Source organism: Mytilus californianus, unplaced genomic scaffold (assembly GCF_021869535.1).
Source record: "Mytilus californianus isolate M0D057914Y unplaced genomic scaffold, xbMytCali1.0.p SCAF_12, whole genome shotgun sequence".
Lineage (NCBI taxonomy): Eukaryota > Metazoa > Mollusca > Bivalvia > Mytilida > Mytilidae > Mytilus > Mytilus californianus.
Genome location: NW_026262604.1, coordinates 43,824,302 through 43,845,856, shown reverse-complemented (window position 1 = coordinate 43,845,856; position 21,555 = coordinate 43,824,302). Strand labels below are relative to the sequence as shown.

At 34.2% G+C, this 21,555-nt stretch overlaps 1 protein-coding gene across 1 annotated transcript; it reads right to left on the bottom strand.

Moving 5' to 3' along the window:
- Positions 1-2,626: 2,626 nt before the first annotated feature.
- On the bottom strand, positions 2,627-21,502 carry LOC127721085 (organic cation transporter protein-like). Its single transcript, XM_052227767.1, has 9 exons — positions 21,360-21,502; positions 18,466-18,715; positions 17,911-18,014; positions 15,602-15,756; positions 13,383-13,551; positions 10,411-10,623; positions 7,986-8,212; positions 3,775-3,956; positions 2,627-2,788 (listed from the first exon to the last, which is right to left on the bottom strand). Exons 1-9 carry the CDS (start codon positions 21,500-21,502, stop codon positions 2,627-2,629), a joined length of 1,605 nt encoding a protein of 534 aa, XP_052083727.1.
- Between the last annotated feature and the right edge of the window lie 53 nt (positions 21,503-21,555).

The following is a 21,555-nucleotide window of genomic DNA, read 5'->3' as shown; positions in this document are numbered from 1 at the left end:
GTTTATCATCTTAATTACGTGTTATAGTGTTCTTTTATTTGTCTTTGTAAATTATTACTTTTACTGTTTAGTCTCTGTTTGGTAATATCCCTTTGACGTGGCTCGGTACTTATACATCCCGTTATTGTGTTATTGTGCTATGGTAAATTTTTGTATTCTTGTCTTTCGTTTTTGCTTATGTGCTTTGTCTATATGCCCTTTTGTTTTTCTTTATTGACATATTTGTTTCTTTAAATAGTGATTAAGATTATAACACAATGTTGACTGCTGTACCCCTATTTTTGACATTTTAACCTATTGTGTCTGTTTGTTTTGTTCACACATTGTTGTCAATAAAATGGAATTGTATGCGATTGTCACACAAGCGAGAGGTTTGGCTAGCTATAAACCAGGTTTTATCCACCATTTTCTACATAAGACAATGCCTGTACCAAGTCAGGAATATGACTTGATGTGTTTGAGCTTTTGATTTTGCCATTTGATTAGGGACTTTCCGTTTTGAATTTTCCTCGGAGTTCGGTATTTTTGTTATTTTACTTTCTACACAAACCCTAAAAAAACCGGACGTAATCTTACCCAGGTGCTTCAGAAGGGTAAGCATTCGTGGTTGTGGTAAATATAATAGATATAAGAAGATGGGATATAAGTGCCAATGAGACAACTCTCCATCCAAATCAAAATTGATAAAAGTAAACCATTATAGTTCAAAGTACGGCCTTCAACACGGAGCCTTGGCTCACACCGAACAGCAAGCTATAAAGGGCCTCAAAAATTACTAATGTAAAACAATTCAAACAGTAAACAAACGGTCTAATCTATATAAAAAAACGAGAAACGAAAAATACTTATGAACCACACCAACAAACGACAACTACTGAACATCAGATTCCTGACTTAGGACAGGTGCAAAAAATTGCAGCGGTTGTAAACGTTTTAATGGTACCAAACCTTCACCCTTATCTGAAACAATAGTGTAACATCACAACATAGAAAGACACACTATAAAATATCAATTGAAATGGCTTAACTTAATCAAAAGACATATTAACACCAGTGAACATACACTGAACAAATAAATTTGATATATGATACCATGTAAATACAAGTTTTTATTACAGTGATTCATTGATTGTTGGTTGCTTAACGTCCAGTGGCAAATATTTCATGCATATTCAGGACGAGAACAAATTAACAATAAATACAATAGGTAGGTTCTGTAATAGGGGAGTCCGGTGTTAAGGTCGGCGAAATTTAGGCTACCACGGGAAATGAGGGAATATTGGATAAGGGCAGAAATTTAGCCTTGCAACAGGTCACCTACGGACCCCTCCAAGAGTTGTTGCAAGGGTTCTCAACGTGCAAAGAGCGTGGCACTCTCTTTACACGAGACATCGGATTTAACGTCCCCATTCTGACCGGACGTGGCTGCAAATTTGTACATCCCGCACAGCCAAACGGACGCCCCACTTTAGCAAGGGTTTTACTGCCGGTCGGAGGAAGACCAATGGTGACCATACTTCTATTCCCAAGTCACCCTTGGGGGGTTTATTACAGTGACTGTACTGCATCTTCTGTAAGTTTGGCAGAAACTTTGCTCGCAAAAGATACATCTGCATGATATATCATTATTCTCCACGGTTTAATTACCTCGAAAGGAAAATCCATTCATCCTTCAACAATTTTATTAATTTTTTTTCATATGAATACGACCAGCGTAAAAAAATAACATGGTTTATTACAATCGAATATTGATATATTATAATCTAAATATTTAGATAACTTACTTGCACATGTAATATAATTATGCCCTTACAATATATTCCAAATGTCGACTGACCTTTGGCCAAACTTAAAATTTTTTACCCAAATGTTACAACATTTCGCCCAAAACGTGCTTCTGTTTAATTTATTCACAGCCAATGATCGGTCTATTGATGAAGACTGTATGTAAAGCTCTAGAAGTCTTTTTTTTGTGTGTGTTGTCGGGTTATGGTCTAGTTCAAATTATTTCAGGAGGACATTTAATTTTATAACAGATTTGTTTATTTTGTACATCATTTCGGTTTACTACAGGTCACATTACGAATTTGAAGTTTTGTTTATCAGTTAATGCAGAATATAATACATCTCGATGAAAACAAACTAATCTGAAAACATATTGGGAGAACATGAACATATACGATATTTATAAAGTCAAGTTGAATTAGTCTTTCCTCAGTTTGAATTCACTCAGACATTTAAAGTCTAGTCTGTTCTTTCGATTCCACCGGCGACTTCTTATTTATGGTCCTGAAATATTCAAATGAGTTTATAAATTGCCTCATTAGAATGGTTATTCCTTTTTTTAAAATAAAAAAGATACCAAAGGTGCAATTAAATAATTAATTAATCAATGTAAGTAAACAAGTTTTACATGACAAAACTGATATCGAAGGCAACATGATTGCTTTTAATAGGCTAAGCTTACTTATCCACGATTTGTTTGTTTTGTGTGAATAACTTAATAAACACTTCCTGTGAAATTTTCCTTGACCACAACAAGGTTCTGTGTAAATTTGTTGTTAAACTGGCAATTGTTTTTGAAATGCGAAACATAACTTAACAAAATTGCCAATAAATATATTTTTCATAGTAACCTTGAGAAGTTTTTTCCATCTTCGATTGTCTCTGGAAGTTGTCTATTCAAAGTTTCCGGTAGTATAAGTGTTAAAAGTGCAGCCAGTATACATGCCCCTCCGAAAATTACTAACGGAACAGCCTTGCCTGTCGTGCCACCAATTAAATCTGCCTACAATATCACACAAAAACAATTAAAAATTGGTTCAAAATAATTAAAATTATATTTCATGCAAATTCTGTGACAACTTCACAATAAACGGGAAGCTTAATATAACTCGTATTGTTATGGTAGTTAAATAATTTAATTACAAGAATTAAATCTTTCTTTTTACTTTTTTTTATAGGATTGTAAAAGCGTTGATCGTGCTCAGAATTTTTGTATACTAATTGCTTCCGCGCTTCGTAAAATGTGCTTCAGTCAAGGCTTTTGAACCCAAATAAAATTACCAAAATAAGCAATCAATTCTGAATTACAATATCAACGATTTTCAATTAGTGTTCCACGATGAATGCTCAAATTGACATATGTAAAGGAAATGTATTTATCATCCTACAATTTGCCAGAAATTATGAAGTTTTACCTCAAGAGCTCACCACCACTTCAGAATGACCAAATTATGAAGTAAAAAATTATAAATTCGATTTCTTTCTTCAGTACTGTTTCAAAATAGATATAAGAAGATGTGGTATGAGTGCCAATGAGACAACTCTCCATCCAAGTCAAAATTTGTAAAAGTAAACCATTATAGGTAAAAGTACGGTCTTCAACACGAAACCTTGGCTCACACCGAACAGCAAGCTATAAAGGGCCCCACAAATGACTAGTGTAAAACCATTCAAACGGGAAAACCAACGGTCTAATCTATATAAAAAACGAGAAACGAGAAACACTTATGAACCACATCAACAAACGACAACTACTGAACATCAGAAAAGCATATTCCTAAGTTACAAGCGGCATGAAATAGCTGATAATTTTTGGGAAAATATAGTATATATTATTACGTAAATGCCATACTAATAACAGTCATATCATGCGATCAATTACACGTATTTCATCCGAATGACCTCCAGTAATTGCTAAATACTTTTACACAAGAATTGTGCCTATAATAAATATGTTGAAGAGTACTTAGAGTAAAAAGGGAAACTTACAGTATCTGCAATGTATGGGGAAATCATTCCACCAACACGTGCCCAAACGGAACTTGACCCCATGCCAGCATTGCGAATGACTGTAGGGAAAACTTCTGCTGAGATAATGTAAACAGTAGCAAATCCGGCAGTCGAAAATAATTTTCCAAGCAAGGCCAATGTCGTAGTTAATGGCTGAAAGTCTGTAAAGAAACAAAACGCAACGCCTTAACACTAAATCCGCTGGATATGTACTGATTCATTATGATAATTAAGTCTGGTAAAAACATGTTTTTTTGTCGAAATTGGATATGAACAAACTTTCAAGGATCTGCTTACCGTTCCGGAGCTCCCGAGATAACCCCCTATATTTTGTTTCTTAAACATTTTTTTTTGTGTTTTGGTCGTTTTTCCTTTTTTTTCATTGCGTTGTCAGTTTTTTTTCGACTTATGTGTTTGAATGTCCCTTTGATACATTTTCCCTCTCTTTTCAATAAATGCGAGTACGCTAATATCCGTACTTTGTATTTTTTCCTCATTTCATTGTTTTTTGTTGTGCTTCCTGTTGATTTAATTAGTCATTTTTATAGTTTGTATGTTGTGTGTCCTTGATGATGAAGAGGGATGAGCGCTCACAAGAATGTTTACCCTGCCACGAGTACCTAGCCAGGAGCCTGTAATTTAGTGGTTATCATTGGTTGCAGTCTGTCCGTATTTGTTTCCCATTTATTGTTTTCCTATTTGAATTGTTTCACATGTTGTCATGTCGGGGCCTTTTATATCCAACTATACAGTATGAGTCATTGTTGAAGGTTGTATGGTGACCTATAGTTGTTTACATCCTTGACCTTTTGTCACTGGTGGATAGTTGTCTCATTGAAGATTCTGCAACATCGCCTTATTTCTACATGACTAAATTTAATAAAGGTACTTAAACTAAACTTAAGGATGTTCGCTACTCTGTTTCAAAATAACAAGCTTTTAGAAGACTATTATAGATTGATAGTATATTACTAAAGGAACTGAAAAAGCAGAAAAAAATGAAGGGTCCGTGTGCTTGTTTTCGAGATATAACCCATTGAAAATTTGGCGCGAACTGTTTCTCTCTAGATTTTTTCATATATTTAACATTGGCATCTTTTTTCTTTTAAAAACTATGAAAAAATAACAAGGATTATATAAGAGTTTCAAAAGTGGCTTTTTAAACAGTATGTAATAGAATTATGAAAAAAAACTAAGGGTTAGCGGGCAAAATTGTTATTGGCACTAACATGGATAAAACTAGAGGATTCCGAATATCTGAAAAAAGGTCAGAAACAAGAGTAGTGAACATCCTTAATGAAATAAATTGACAAAAAAATCTTGAGGAAAAAATTAAAATGAGCTGCGTCTGATAGAAATCGACCTTATGCTAATGAATATCAATACATCTGCTAACTTATTTCGGGTTTAAAAAATCACTATGTAAAGTCTGTAACTATTTGAATATCGAGTTGATATAAGAACACTACAAAACAGACCAAAATTAATCTTTTATTTCATATATGTGTTTGTGTCTTAGCACGTACTTACAACTTCTCGTCCAATCAAATTGCTTATATTTGCCTTTTTAATTTTCATAGTACATACTTTTCCTGTGTACTAAGTAACTACGCATGAATGACCACAAGGGTAAGATTTCATTGTATCGTAATCAAGATATTCAAAACAAAAATTGCCACTGGCTATTTTGAAATAAAATGCTGTGTTCCAAATTAAGTTAAATAGTTTGTAATTAGTTTTCACATTGATTTTTAAATATCCTGCTATTAAAATCTTTGGATCTAAAAAATATTTTTGACAATTGCAAATTTTATCATTTAAATAAAGGGTAATACATATGGTTCTTTATACCTTGATTAGAGTACAACGATATCTTAAAATTATGATAATGTATCATCCATGCAATTACTTTGTACACAGAAAAGTGTGTTCTATGAAACCTTGTGAAGGAAAATTAAAGCAACTTGGTGATAATTTTTTAAACTTTCTTAAGGAAAGTGATCTATTTCGTCATGAATTGATTGATTTATTGATTATTGGTTGCTTAATGTCCAGTGGCAAATATTTCATGCATGTTCAGGACGATGTCATGAATTGAAAAACTGTGATTATGTCTGAAGATAATGTGCCACCTATATATATATATTATAAAGATATTCTGATAAATCTTTTAGTTTTTACTTTGAACTAATAAAAAAAAAACACAAAACCTATAATCTCTGATCTATTTGTAGTTGCTTTTTAATGCCTATCTGATAGACTATATCTTTGGGGACAAATTATCTATATGTTTCAAATTTATTATAGCTTTAGTTTTACTGTGAAATTAAAAAAACGTTTCAAAACATGTAAAGCTTCCACTGCAATTTAATTATTGCCTGCTTTTGGTCAATTTATTTTGTCATCTTACCTTGTAAGAAGAACATGTATAGTAAAACACCGCTTTATATCAGTATGCATACTTACACCAGCAGCTACCATCTTTTCATTCTGGAGTGAAGGGCCTTTTGAAATCACATATTTTACAATGATACTAGTGAGTAGATTTACAAAATTCGTTAATGAGCTCCGTTTTACAAACACCTGTGATACAAGTAGTCAGCCAAAATAAACTACCAATAGACCAATTAAAAGATTACTCGAGTTGTAAATATGTGCTAAATTGGATAGTCTATGGAAAGGTATATACTATGAAATTAAGACCTCGGGGCAAGCCCCTCGCTCTAAATTTCATAGTATATACCTTTCCATAGACTAACCTAGACATAGTGTTAAAGTGGTTTTGACATTGACCCAACAGTAATCATCTATTCATACATAAATAGCGAGCGGTAATCAACCAAGGTTAGTAGTCTTTAGATGTAGTAGATTATCATCACCAAACAAACACTCTGATCGATAGTCGAAACTAATATATAGCAAAAATACACTTCGGGCCATCATACCAATTTTACACCCCAGTTCTATTGTTATACTTCATAGTTTCTATTTCTGAAACAAGTGTAAATTGAATAGATCTATTGTTACGAATAACAATGGATTTTGACCACAGGGTGTGACGAGCGGGGTTTCTGGAAACCCCTGCTTCTACATCCCGCAAACAAAGTCCATTGTTATTCGTAACAATAGAAATTGATTATTTTTTAAATAGCATGAACATAACTAATAGTGTTTACAAATTGTTTCATGATATTAAAATAACACACTTTAGGAAATTCCAATAAGCGTCTACTAGTATATGCAATTCAAAAATAATCCTTCAAATACTCTTAATTTTGCTTGAAGGTATTTTTTTTTATCCCAGCCATATGTCTCTATTCTAAAGCATTGATCTTTAAAAAATGGGGATTCTAACTCTCGTACCCCCCCCCCATTTGAATGGTTGGACCCCCCTTTTTCTCTTGAGTTGGGAACCCCCGGCTTGATCAGCCCCTGATTGCCACCCCCCCTTCCAAAGGGAGTTCCTCAATATTAAATATTGTATGTTGAGCGTGTCTGGTAGTCGGGTTTCTAATGCAGACACACATATCCCTTAGTATGTTCGAATATGAATGTTTGTTTATTCTCGAGAAGAGGGGGGTGGGGGTTGTTTTTGATAAAATCGTAAGATATAAAATACAGTTATGATTACCTTTATTAAACTGATACAGTTAAGTACTTTGGGTTATAGTATTGCCTTTATCTTTAGTCTCTTCTACCAAATCCAACGCTTGCCACAAAATGTCGTCCGTCTTATACCCGTCCATATTGACAACTGTATACCAGGAGCATGATGTATTTTTTGTTTGTAATAAGAATACACGTAACACTCAACCTTGACCTGTTGATCCATATTAGCACATGGATTTAACGGGAATATGCAAAACAACTCTACATTTGTAAAATATACTCACTTGTCAAAGTTTGAACGAAGATAACCAAAGAAAGGTTACTAGTGGGGTTTCATGTAATAAAAAAATATTCTTATAAATCATGGTTTGATATTGTCAATAAATATGCTATCGTTTTTTTGTTGTTTTTTTTTGGCATTTAATAATCAATGTTAACAAATATAGGGTTTAGAATGGGGTGTAAGTTAGTTATACACCTCGGGATACGGCGTGTCTGGATAAGAAACCCCTCCGGCCTCCGGCCGACGGGGTTCCTTATCCAGACACACCTATCCCTCGGTGTATAACTATTACTTATACCTTTTCCTGCATAATTTGCTGTAAATATAGTACTGAGGCAAGCCAATCCACCAACACCCATGTAAATGAAATGACTCTTTTTACGACCAATTCTGCCTAGCATCACAAGTGGTAGTAATTGTCCTGGAAATTCTACAAGTACACTCAGCATAAAATTGATATAATAATCTCCGTACAAGATTCCAGTGTTTAGTGACAATCCGTAGAAAACCATAGAAACTACCATCCTGTATTAGAAATATAGAACTTATTTTCGAATAGAATGTGTTGTCGTGAGCGTTAATACATATAACATTTATGAATAAAATGAAATTTGAGGTATATGTCAATGAGGCAGCAAACCAACGACAAAAAGCACAAATACATCATCAAGGCAACAGACAATTTTCAACAACAGACAGGTGTCCCTTCAATATGTCATGCTCTGAATCGTCCATATGGCAAGCCGTTTTACTATTTACTCGAACTTCAAGATATCTCATATAATTTATAAGATATCTTATAAAGAAAATTATATGAGATATCTTATAAACTATATAAGATATCGTATAAATTATATATGAGATATCTTATAAAGTTTATTAATTATATATCTTGAAGTTAGAATAAATAGTTAAACGACTTGCCATACGTCCAGACTCTTTAAAAATTGTGAATTAATTCAGCGGAAACAATCAAAGATCTGTCATAATCAGCTAATTCTTTAAATAACAAAAAAGATATTAAGATATATTTTAATTTTGGATGTAACACGTCTTCTAATTGGCTGAAAGTGTTTTGTCTATCAGCTCATAGACATAATTTTGTCATGTGACTGTGACGTCACCAACTTTTTTTCAAAATTCACTCCTTACAAATGGAATTCAGAATTAAATTATAAGGAATGACTGTAATGTTTTTTTTTCTGTCTATTCGAAATAACCTAAAAAATGTGGTGCACACTTTTAAATAACCCGGTACGTATTTCTGATGTTATTTCTTCACAGACAGAAAAAATATTACAGTCATTCCTTAAATGACATACAACTACTGACGAGCATGACGAGGGTGAAGAAGTTTTATTTAAGATCTCAACCCTCCTCTTTTTAATTTCAATCAAGAAATTATCGATCAAAACGAACACAAAGGAACATCCTAAAACAAGTACCGGAAAAGCAATTAAGTCTAATGTAATGGTATACAAAATAATAAAAACACAAAATAATAAATAATAAAATATACCGTTTTAAAGCATGCTTGCAGTTACTAAAACAAGCTCAAAGTACTTAACCTTAGCCTGGTTATAAAATATCATGTCGACCTACAGTCACGTGATATTCTTTCTGAGGGAATTTTCATTTTCACCTTTTGCGAGTCTTACTCAATTATTTTGTTGCGTGGTTTTGCCGCTCGTAAATTTATTTACAGTTTTGAACACATTTATATTCTCCATTTTTTTGCAAAATATTCATTTTCATCATACATGTATTTTCAGTTCAGTCGATCGTGCTAAATTAAAACAACACTTTATAACTCCGTGCGTTCGAAGCGCGTTTCTGTATTAACCCTCACCGGGAACGTTCTACCCCTCTCAACCCCCGAAAGAAGAAAACCAGGTACACTGTATGATAAATACTTGAACATGCAAGGTGCCAAATATTATTAATCTGTTGTGGTTGTAACGCAACTGAACGACGCATATTTGCTTTCTTAGTTTATCATCTTAACTTAAGAATGAACTCTGGTGAGGTTTATGAATTTTTGTCAGATGTTCGGACTTCTTAGTTTTTTTCCCTACGATACAGGGTAAAATATATTGCCCCATATCACCAACTTTTCTTTCCATAGAAGACTTAATATCTCATAAAAAGGTTAATACCAAAATTTAAGCAGATTCAAGATTTTTTTTCTTACGATTTGAGACCCTATTAATGCCAATGCTAAATATAAGGTAAAAGTCCGAGTCAGCCTTTTCCCGCCATTTAAAAAAAATCAAATATCTCAAAAAGGAGTTTCATAACTACATGTATCAATATTTTTAGCTTATTTTGTTCCTTAACTGATGTTCTTCTGATTTTGTTTTTTTAATTTCTAGATTTTTTTAATTTCACCTAAGTACATCCTTAAGTGAATCTAGGGCTAGCCGGCGTTGTGGAAACTTGTATAAAAGAGGGAGACGATACCAAGGGGGCAAACGAATCCATTATTGGAATAAAAACAGACGACTCCATGAAAAAAAAAAAAAACAACGAAAAGACAAACAATAGTATTTCAAAAAAGAGACAGAAACTAAAGACTAAACATTACAAAACCCTCCAAATACCGCGGATGTTCTCAGGTGCGCCGGATAGCTAATAATATCCTGCTTCACTAGGTACGTCCGTCCAGTTGCGCATGGCAAATAACACAATGATAATTGTGCTGAGTCTATAAAGTGTATGCTTACCAGTTAAAGAATATCACTATTGTCCTGCAAGCTAGAGTCTTGTCTGAAAATAAAAGCCAGACTCTTCCTGATTCTTTAGTGTCAGGTGTCAATTCGTCTAGCATTTTGTCTGGAAATGTTGTTTTATTTACCGCTGCAGCATGTTGAAGTAAAACCTTTGCCTCTGCCATCCTCCCTTTACTGCACAGCCATCTTGGAGACTCGGGAATAAACCTGACCAAATTTTCAAGTATAATAGTATAACTTTAGTGAATGCATGTATTGTGATTTGATTTGTTGGCGTATTCCGACGTTTAAGAAAGGACTTTAATGTTTATGGGCTATGTATAACACTACTTCCAGACAAAAATCTTTTTTATGATTTGCACCTACGTCAGCATGTTCAGGTCGAAACAATTTTTTTTTATACAAAATTTATATTTGTAAACCGAACTAAATGTTTACCTATAATTGCAAAAAAAAAAAAAAAAAAAAAAAAAGGTTTTAAAAAAAGTGATGTTAATTCAAAAAGAGAAAAAGTAGCCAAAAAAAATCTCAATATCTTTCACAAAAAAAACCTTTTAAGCAATGAAAAACTCAATACAGTTTCTTCTAAAATCGTCTTGGTAAAACTCTTCTACCAACCGTGTATAGGCAATACGGTGACATAATGTTGTACACATCGATGGTCTTTGGTGAACATTTGTCTCATTGGCAATCATAACACTTCTCCTTTTTTTCACATATCTGTATTGAATAAAAGTGAGTCACCTTGTATTTAAAAAAAAACAAAACAAAACAAAAAAACAGGGTTACTATCCTTAGTTCATTTCTATAAAATTGGGGTATCATCTTATCTTCCTTAGAGTTTACTTTTGACAAATAAATCCGTATCCTTTGCAAAATGAACTTTTCAAAAATTATCTTTATTGCAAAAGGTATCTATATACCTGTGATCAAGTTTTATTCATAATTGAATTTAGATTGATTGATTGTTGGTTGCTTAGTCCAGTGGCAAATATTTTATGCATGTTCAGGATGAGACCAAAAATTAATGAGGGTTATATTAAATAGGCCATTAGGAACAGACATTTTTCTTTGTAACAGGCCACCTACGGACCCCTGAAAGGGTTCTTAAAGTGCAGAGAGCGTGACACTCTTTTTAAACGAGGCATCGGATTAAGTGTACATATCCTGATCGAACGTGGCTGCGTACTTGTACATCCCGCACAGCCAAACGGACGCCCCACATTGGAAGGGGTTTTACTGCCGGTCGGAAGAAGACCTGAAGAGACCATATTTCTATTCTCCTGTCACCCTTAGGGTATATTAATTTTAAACATTTTACAACTGGAACAATATATAACATGGCATTGAAAAGTAGGTGACACTCTTGTCTGATAAACATACCACTATAGAATCAAATAACTGACACTATGGTCTGATAAACATTCCACCATAGAATCAAATAACTGACACTATGGTCTGATAAACATACCACCATAGAATCAAATAACTGACACTCTGGTCTGATAAACCTACCACCATAGAATCAAATAACTGACACTCTGGTCTGATAAACATACCACTATAGAATCAAATAACTGACACTATGGTCTGATAAACATTCCACCATAGAATCAAATAACTGACACTATGGTCTGATAAACATACCACCATAGAATCAAATAACTGACACTATGGTCTGATAAACCTACCACCATAGAATAAAATAACTGACACTATGGTCTGATAAACCTACCACCATAGAATCAAATAACTGACACTATAGTCTGATAAATCTACCACCATAGAATCAAATAACTGACACTATGGTCTGATAAACCTACCACCATAGAATCAAATAACTGACACTATGGTCTGATAAACATACCACCATAGAATCAAATAACTGACACTCTGGTCTGATAAACATACCACCATAGAATCAAATAACTGACACTCTGGTCTGATAAACCTACCACCATAGAATCAAATAACTGACACTATGGTCTGATAAACCTACCACCATAGAATCAAATAACTGACACTATGGTCTGATAAACCTACCACCATAGAATCAAATAACTGACACTATGGTCTGATAAACCTACCACCATAGAATCAAATAACTGACACTATGGTCTGATAAACCTACCACCATAGACTCAAATAACTGACACTATGGTCTGATAAACATACCACCATAGAATCAAATAACTGACACTATGGTCTGATAAACCTACCACCATAGAATCAAATAACTGACACTTTAGTCTGATAAACCTACCACCATAGAATCAAATAACTGACACTATAGTCTGATAAACCTACCACCATAGAATCAAATAACTGACACTATAGTCTGATAAACCTACCACCATAGAATCAAATAACTGACACTATGGTCTGATAAACCTACCACCATAGACTCAAATAACTGACACTATGGTCTGATAAACCTACCACCATAGAATCAAATAACTGACACTATGGTCTGATAAACATACCACCATAGAATCAAATAACTGACACTATAGTCTGATAAACCTACCACCATAGAATCAAATAACTGACACTATAGTCTGATAAACCTACCACCATAGAATCAAATAACTGACACTATAGTCTGATAAACCTACCACCATAGAATCAAATAACTGACACTATGGTCTGATAAACCTACCACCATAGAATCAAATAACTGACACTATGGTCTGATAAACCTACCACCATAGAATCAAATAACTGACACTATGGTCTGATAAACCTACCACCATAGAATCAAATAACTGACACTATGGTCTGATTAACATACCACCATAGAATCAAATAACTGACACTATGGTCTGATAAACATACCACCATAGAATCAAATAACTGACAATATGGTCTGATAAACATACCACCATAGAATCAAATAACTGACACTATGGTCTGATAAACATACCACCATAGAATCAAATAACGACACTCTGGTCTGATAAACCTACCACCATAGAATCAAATAAAGACCGGTAGGTATGGCAGTAGCAACTATAATCCAGTTCCACGTTCTAATATAATATGACTCGAGAATGTAAAGAAGAACTCCTATTGGTGTAAATGTTGCTATGATAATGCCAACAAATGTCCTCTTTGAAGGGCCAGTCCACTCCATACCTACAATATGATTATCCTAACAGATCATTTTAATAAACTATTACAATGTAAGTGCCAGTCTTTGTAAGAATCAGGCAATTTAGAAAAATTTCAACACATGGCCGAAAAAAACCCACCATCCTAACCATCCTATTTTGAAGTTACCCTCATACTGAGTTAGAAATGGTAGGTCTTTTGTTTCTGCGTGTCTGGTAATTCGAGAAATCTCTAGATAAGTTTTAGTTAGAATGCTAACAAATTACGGAGTTAGCTCCCCTTAATTGTTAATTTCTAGTGCATTTCAACCAAATTATATCGTGCATTACCAGAACAGGAAAAGTAAACAAATGATATATTCGTGCACCATTATATATACAATTGGAACATAAATTAATGTCAACTTGAGTGGGTTTTTGTTTGTCATGTTTTCACCACTGCTTGATTTTATGGCAGATTGGCACTTAAGTTACAATCATGTAAGCCTTGAACCAGATATAAAGAATATGTTTTATTATTTATCCTCTCTTGCGATTTAGATTTACGCAAGTATTTAGAAATTTAACTTTGTTCTTTTTTTGGTGTTTTCTTTTTGTCCATTGTGTTGTCTATTCGATATATTTTTTGTGTTGCTATTTACATGTTCTATGTAGTATTGTGTGTGGATTTTATTTGGTAATGGGCCGATGAACTCAAAAACAAAGAAAGGGCGCTACCATTTGATTTTTAGGGGGGGGGGGGGGAGTTGGTCTAGGATGAAATTTGAAAAAAAGGCAGGACAGGAGTTTTGAGTAAAAAAAGGCAAGATGAGCAACTTTGCAAAATAAAAAGGCAGGATGGCAATTTATGTAAACAAAAGTCAGGATTAACCTATAAAAAAGGCAGGACCGAATAGAGTGAAAAATAAAAAGGCAGGACAGAGATCACAACTAAAAAAAAATTGCAGGACAAAATTTTGCATCCTAGCCGCCTCCCCCCCCCCCCCCCCCCCCCCCCCCCCCCCCCCCCCCATAAAAATCAAAAGGTAGCTCCCTAAGTCCGAAGTATAAAAGTACGTCTCTTAGTCCATCGGTTTAGTTTTTACACATCACAACCTCGAAAAGATTGTATAATTCTTATAAATTTCAGCACAAACTTTTTTTGTAATTTTTTTTCTTAAAATTTCAAATGTCATTTTGCTTGCTTGTCTTTATGAGGGTCTAGATGGAGATAGTGTTTCGGGTGGGGGTTTCCTCAATTTTGTATTCTTTAATTTTTTAAGTATAATTTTTCTCTATTCTGTTTTTATTTTCTGGCCCGTTATTCTGTAGTTTTGTAAAAATAAGAAGATGTGGTATGATTGCCAATGAGACAACTCTCCACAATAGACCAAATGACACAGAAATTAACAACTATAGGTCACCGTACGGCCTTCAACAATGAGTAAAACCCATACCGCATAGTCAGCTGTAAAAGACCCCGAAATGACAAATGTAAAACAATTTAAACGAGAAAACGAACGGCCTTATTTATGTACAAAACAATGAACGAAAACACAAATATGATATACAGCAACAAACGACAACCACTGAATTACAGGCTCCTGACTTGGGACAGGCACATACAGAATGTGGCGGGGTCAAACTAGTTTGAAGGCGCGCCAACCCTCCCCTAACCTGGGACAGTGGTGTAACAGTACAACATAAGAACAAACTATAAAAATCATTTGAAAAGGGCTTCACTCGTCAGATCGATACGAAGCAGAAATACATCTAACAAAAACACAGAGTGGACGTGACAGGGTACTTATACATCCCCACAACAAGAAGACACTAAATACAGATCTGAGAGTACTCGCAGTTACTGACAGCTAGATCAAAGCCAATAACAACTAATAAAAAAAATCATGCATCTAAGACTAAAAATTCTGCAGTATTGGTTCATTATTCTCCATCCAGTCCATCATATATATGTAATTTTGATTTATTGGTTTTGTTTCAGGATTTCAAATTTTCATGGTTTTGTGGTGTTGATCATCACATTAGATGATAATTTTCTACGACGATTTACAATGTTAGTAAATTCAATCACGTACCTAAAACAAAAGTTGTAATATATGTTCCAACGACGCCAACGCCAGTAAAGAATCTAAGAATTATAAACATTGTGTAATTTACAGACCATGCTAAAGACATGCAGGAGCCAAACAGGGTCAAAACAGCAAGCAACAACGTCTTCCGTCTACCAATACTAAAATTATTACATATCTATAAATATTTGACAGTAGAAAGACAGTAGAAAACAATTATAGGCATTTGTTAAAGGGACCAACATAAAAAAGTTTGCTTGCTACGTTGCATGTGTTCTACAAGTAACACATTGATGATCAGTATTTATACAATGAGATTAAAGTCGTCAACGTAAAGTAGTTTTCCATTTTTTATGTATCTGCTTTACATATTTTAAGTAAGATTAAATACTCTATATGGAGGTGCTCCTACAAAATTTGAAGCTAATACATAGAAAACGAAATCTCCTGTTTTAACAAATGCTGTTTTTGGTTAATACTCCCATCAAAATAGGACCACGATCCCGCTACGACCTCAGAAATTATGAAAAATTTTAAAAGTCGTAGTAAGATCGTGGTGGTCGTGGTAAGGTCGTAGTAAGGACGTGCTAAGGTCTTCATGATCGTGGAGGTCCTCGACCAACGTTGAACACCCTCAAACATTCGTAGTGCAGTCGTGGCCAAAACTAGTCGTTGTAGAAGCGTAGGAAGAGATCGTTATAATGACGTAGTAAGATCGGGAGGGGCGTAGAAGCATCGTATTGAAAACGTGGTGCAATCGGGAAGCCAATGGAAAAGATTTCGCTGCGACCTTACTACGAGTTCACTGCGACTATCCTGATTTCACTACGTCTATATAACGCTTCAATTACGATATTGATACGATTTTACTACGACGAGGAAGACAATAATACGCTGCTAATACGCGCTTGTCGTTCTTAGTACGACCTTACTACGATACTACTACGTCCTAGATACGATAATTGCATGACCTCATTCTGTTCTACCTGTAGTTCAACCATGGACACACATGAGCAAAACCTACTTCTCGATCTTTAATTCAGTTGCACTGTATCGATTTGGCTGATCAGGCTACACTTTTAGTTATAAGAAGAAGGAGAAGACATACTAGAGAGCGTAGGTCCTGTTGGGCGCGCCTTTGGCTTTCTGCTGAACTCCAGTTTGGGCATTACGACCGACTTATGAAAGAATTAAGGATAGAGGATCAACAGTCATATTTATAGGGACGAAGAGCGCAGTGACAACGTAGTGGAGTCGTGGTTTGATCGTAGTAGACTCTTATTGAGATCGTGTAAGTCGTGGAAAGGTCTTAATGTGTAACTATCGTAGCGGAATCGTAGCAGGATCTTATCAGGATCATAACTAGGTCGTGGTATGAACGTGAAAACTATAAAATATTGAATATTCAAGCCGACCATACCACGATCTCACCGCGATCTTTTTTTATTGATCGTAGTGCAATCTTCATGGTCTTGGTCTAGTGTGACGGGGCCTTACATCATAAAGTTTTCGTTAACACTGACTCTGATCAATAAAATCATATCAAACCGCACAAACTATCGTCAAAGTCACTCAAATTTTGAAAGCCAAAAACGTTAAAAAACATTATAGCATTAAAACAGTATATTACATTCGACGTAGGTTAACTTCACATGGCGGACTTTATGACACAATATTAAAGAAGGTCTGGATTGGAGTCCTTCAATTGTGAATTTTTAATTTTTAAACACATTTTTCTCTATTCTTTATACATTTTGTCCATTATTTTCTATTCTTTATAATTTAGCACCGTATTATTCTCTAATCTTTTTTTTAATACCTATTTTCATCGGATTTCCTAAGGAAATATCATTTGTCAATTTGACGATGTACGGCGGGCGGCCGGGCGACTGCCAAACAGTGTCCGTGCAATAACTTGAAAACGCTTTGACGAAATCTTTTTAAAATTTAGATATGTTATTTCCTGTGACTAAGGTCAAGTTCGATTTTCATGATTTTAGCTTTTATCATTGTTGTCTTGTAGACCTTTCAGTAGCGAAAAGTAATTAGATTGATTTTGGCCTTTCCATTTCTGAACCGAACACAAAATCATTTATTGATCCTTTTTAGGAGTCTAGATTTGCAAATATTATTTTCATGCAGGAAAATCCGGTTTACTGTTAATCTTACAGCCTCTTGTTTTCTATTCTTTATTTTAAACCATTTGTTCTGCACTTTTTGTCCAATATTCTCTATTCTGGAAACCCAATCCAGGCCCTATTAAAACCAAATATCTTTAAATCTAAATATATAATTCAATAAGTTTATATGCTTACAAATCCGACAATAATCCAAACGTGAATGACCCAAGAAGAGTCCCTGCAAACAAGACTGTCTTTGAAACTGACACTTTATATTTGTTGTCGCATACCAAGTTTTCCTGTAAAACCCATAGAAAGTCAACCGATCAGTACAAATATATGTAACCATTGTGCACAATAAACATTCGACAATTAAAAATACTTCTGTTTTAAGCCATAGAATATGAAGCTACATTCCCATTTTCAAAGCAGCAGTCATTTCTAATATAAGACTTGTCTAGAGCAAGGTACATATGTCTGAGTAACGAGTGTTTAAAAAATAGTTGGCATATTATCCGCAGATTTCGAGATTACTGACTTCGATTTAAAGAGCTTTTTGGTTTTTTTTTTACCACTGAGCACCTGACAGTTAGTGCTTTTTTTAGACAAGCTTTGTGTACATCTAGGTGAATTAGACGAAAACGAATTGTGATTTATTGGGTTCAGCAATATCACAAGATAAGCCGTTAGGATCTGAATCTTTTTAGAATGATAACGTAGAGAGATATCAATCAGCAATAAGGATCTTACTTTTACTACAAACGTGTAATCGAAGACATCGTTACTGTAGACCCACGACGAACATTTTATTAAACTGGCATTGATTGGTTGGCTGCTATTGTCATCAAACGCAGTATTTGATTGGTCAACCTGGTAAACATGGCACTGGTCGTACTTTTTATCGTCCTCGTTAGATAAAGGAATGTACATACGAATCGTTCTTTGATGAAAGGTTCCTTGTACATCATACGTATCATTTTCAAATCCTGGAATAATGCATCTGCAGAAGAAAAACAATTACGTTTCTATTTTGTGATTCAATTATCATACCAAGTCCTATAATACTCAATATAAGCCTACGTAGGTCCATATCGTTGCTTTCAACGTTTTTTTATCAGATATATTTGTTTACTAGCAATGCTGATCGAACAAAAAAAAAAAAAAACGTTGAAAGCTAACGATATGGAACTACGAAGGCTTATATTATAGGACTATATCAGACTATAGGGCAATAGATGTTCGGTGGAATATGTCGAAAATAACTCGGTTCACGGTTGATATTTCAATATTCTACATTATTTATATCTCCCAGTTGATACGATATTCCAGGGCTTGTATTTCCTATCATGACTACATTGATAGAGGCTTGCTGCTCACAAGCTAGGAAATTTAAACCATGAGTTCCAAGTGGTGAAGTTGAAATCGTCCCTTCATAAATTTTACGGACGCCATCACGAGTTGGTTGACCGTTATGGAATATCCGTTTCACAGATGATAGCGGATATGTTCCAAAAGTCGTAACTACAATCCTTTAGTGCAAATTTTGTTAATACTGACTTCTTATATTAATATTCTTGTAATGGTTAGACAATACAAAAAATAACACCATTACAACCTTAATCCCAATTTTATATTCTATTTTTAGAAATGTACCTGTGACGTCACTTTTTGTGGCGTTGATACATTCGTGTGACGCACAGTTCATAATTCTATTGTGGTGTAAATGAGAGGTGTCCGTTGTTATTCTGTAGTTTACATGTTGTAATGTACTATCATATTATTTATTTATGTATGTCTCTGTACTGGGTGTTCTTGCGTTTACTTGTAATGTTTACCTGTCACGTAATGTTGTCATTTTAACGGTATTTTCAACATTGCCATATAAGCGGGAGGTTTGGCTAGCCATAAAACCAGGTTCAACCCACCATTTTTTTCTTAAAATGTCCTGTACCCAAGTCAGGAATATGGCATTGTTATCAAATAGTCCGTTCCTAAGTATGTTGGCTTTTGTTTTTGTAGCAGTTCAGTGTTTATGTTGTTCCGTTGTTTTCCTCTTATAGTTGATGTGTTTCCCTCGGTTGTGGTTTGTGACCCGGATTTGTTTCAGTTAAATCGATTTATGACTATTGAACAGCGGTATACTACTGTTGTATTTATTTCTCAGCCAGATTTTGAACTTGACTAACTGCTTAAATTTGGTACCGTTATGAGATGATTAAAGCTGTAAACGTTTCTCCTTGACATCATCCATGTATGTTTCAGTCATTAACTGTATCGGCTGGATGTATGTATGCCTATGGGCTCCCCTTTACCCCTTTACCCCTTTAATTAAGACTTATTCTTGTTTTGTTATAAATCACAGTTGAATGACTAAACTCAGTAAAGATCCGTCTTAATTCCATTTAAATGATAAATTCAACAACACTTCTTGTTACCTTGATGATATTTTGCGTCAAATAATCAAATATTCCCTTATAATAATGCAGAAATGTACCTTACTTACCTTTAATATATATAATGTAAACAGTAATAACTGTCCTCTTCTAAATTGAGTATTTCAGTTTCAAAAAGGAAAGTCTATACAAAAATTTACGACAAAATAATGGATTTTTTGTTATCTTTTCTTAATATTCTTTTTTAACGGTCATGTTACGGTTTTTATATTTTCTAGCTCGTTTGTTATGCCGGTGTCTGTTGTGACGATTTAGATTTCAATGGACGTCATCTATTTATCACTGGTAAATTATGTAGTCAGAGATTACTACACACTACTTAAAATCTTTACTAGTTTCTTTTATCGATACACAGATTTGGTTGGGAAGTTTGGCTGAACATCAATATCATTTATACATTAACACATAACTAATTATGTATTGTTATACAGTTATGAACACTTCAGTTATATATCCTGTAGATAATTATATTTTGGTATTACACAATGTCATGTTTTTCTTAGTCTAGTTATCTCGTCTTTACACTAAATCCTTTGGATGTGTATTGATTGATATTTTAGTCATTTATGATTTGTTACTGGTTTTGAACTAGCTCACAGTTGCTAAACTCTTAGATCGGTACATGTACTTTGTGTCCTGTGTCTTTTTTACAGTTTGTTCGTATGTCGTGTTGTTAGATTGCCGTCAAATGATATGGAAACGGTTGGGCGCTCGCAAAAATGTTAAATCCAAACATATGTGGGTACATGTCCCAAATCTTGAGCCTGTAATACAACTGATATTGGTGCTTATTTTCTGTCATAAAATTAGTTTTTCGCTTATTGTTTTTACATAAATCAGGCAGTTGGGTTTCTCGTTGAAATGTTAATATTTTGTCATGTCGGACGCCTTTTATATCTACTAAACGGTATTGGTTTTCCAACCGAGATAAAGATTACAAAAAAAAAAAATGTAGCACATGAATGCTATACAGCAAATCAGGTCAATGCTGATAAGTTAATGAACGTTCACAACTTCTCCTTAACCATCAACACACAAGTACCAATATTATTTAAACTTATGTGCTCTAAATATTATTGTTTAGATTATCTGCACCAGTAAAAATTGAAAACAACACGTCATAAATTAAATGCGTAGAAGCGCTTTTCTGGATTTACCTTCATCAGGAACTCTCAAAGCAGTGTATCATACCTGTGGTCCGGGATTCCCAGAATAAACACAGAGAAAGCCATAATAGGCGGTGTTAAAATCCAGGCTACAGTCAACAACACAAAATTCCTTTTCTGGTATGTTCCAAAATCTCCAATTTCAGACAAAATATCATCAAACTTCATTTCAAATATGTATTTTTACTCAACATAACAATGAATATTCCTCCCAAACATTA

Coding starts and splice junctions, on each gene's coding strand:
- LOC127721085 (XM_052227767.1), bottom strand. CDS start 21,502: ATGAAGTTTGATGATATTTTGTCTGAAATTGGAGATTTTGGAACATAC. Junction 18,015..18,465: donor ATTACACGTTTGTAGTAAAA/GTAAGATCCTTA, acceptor TGGGTTTTACAG/GAAAACTTGGTATGCGACAA. Junction 15,757..17,910: donor TTTGGATTATTGTCGGATTT/GTAAGCATATAA, acceptor TAATAATTTTAG/TATTGGTAGACGGAAGACGT.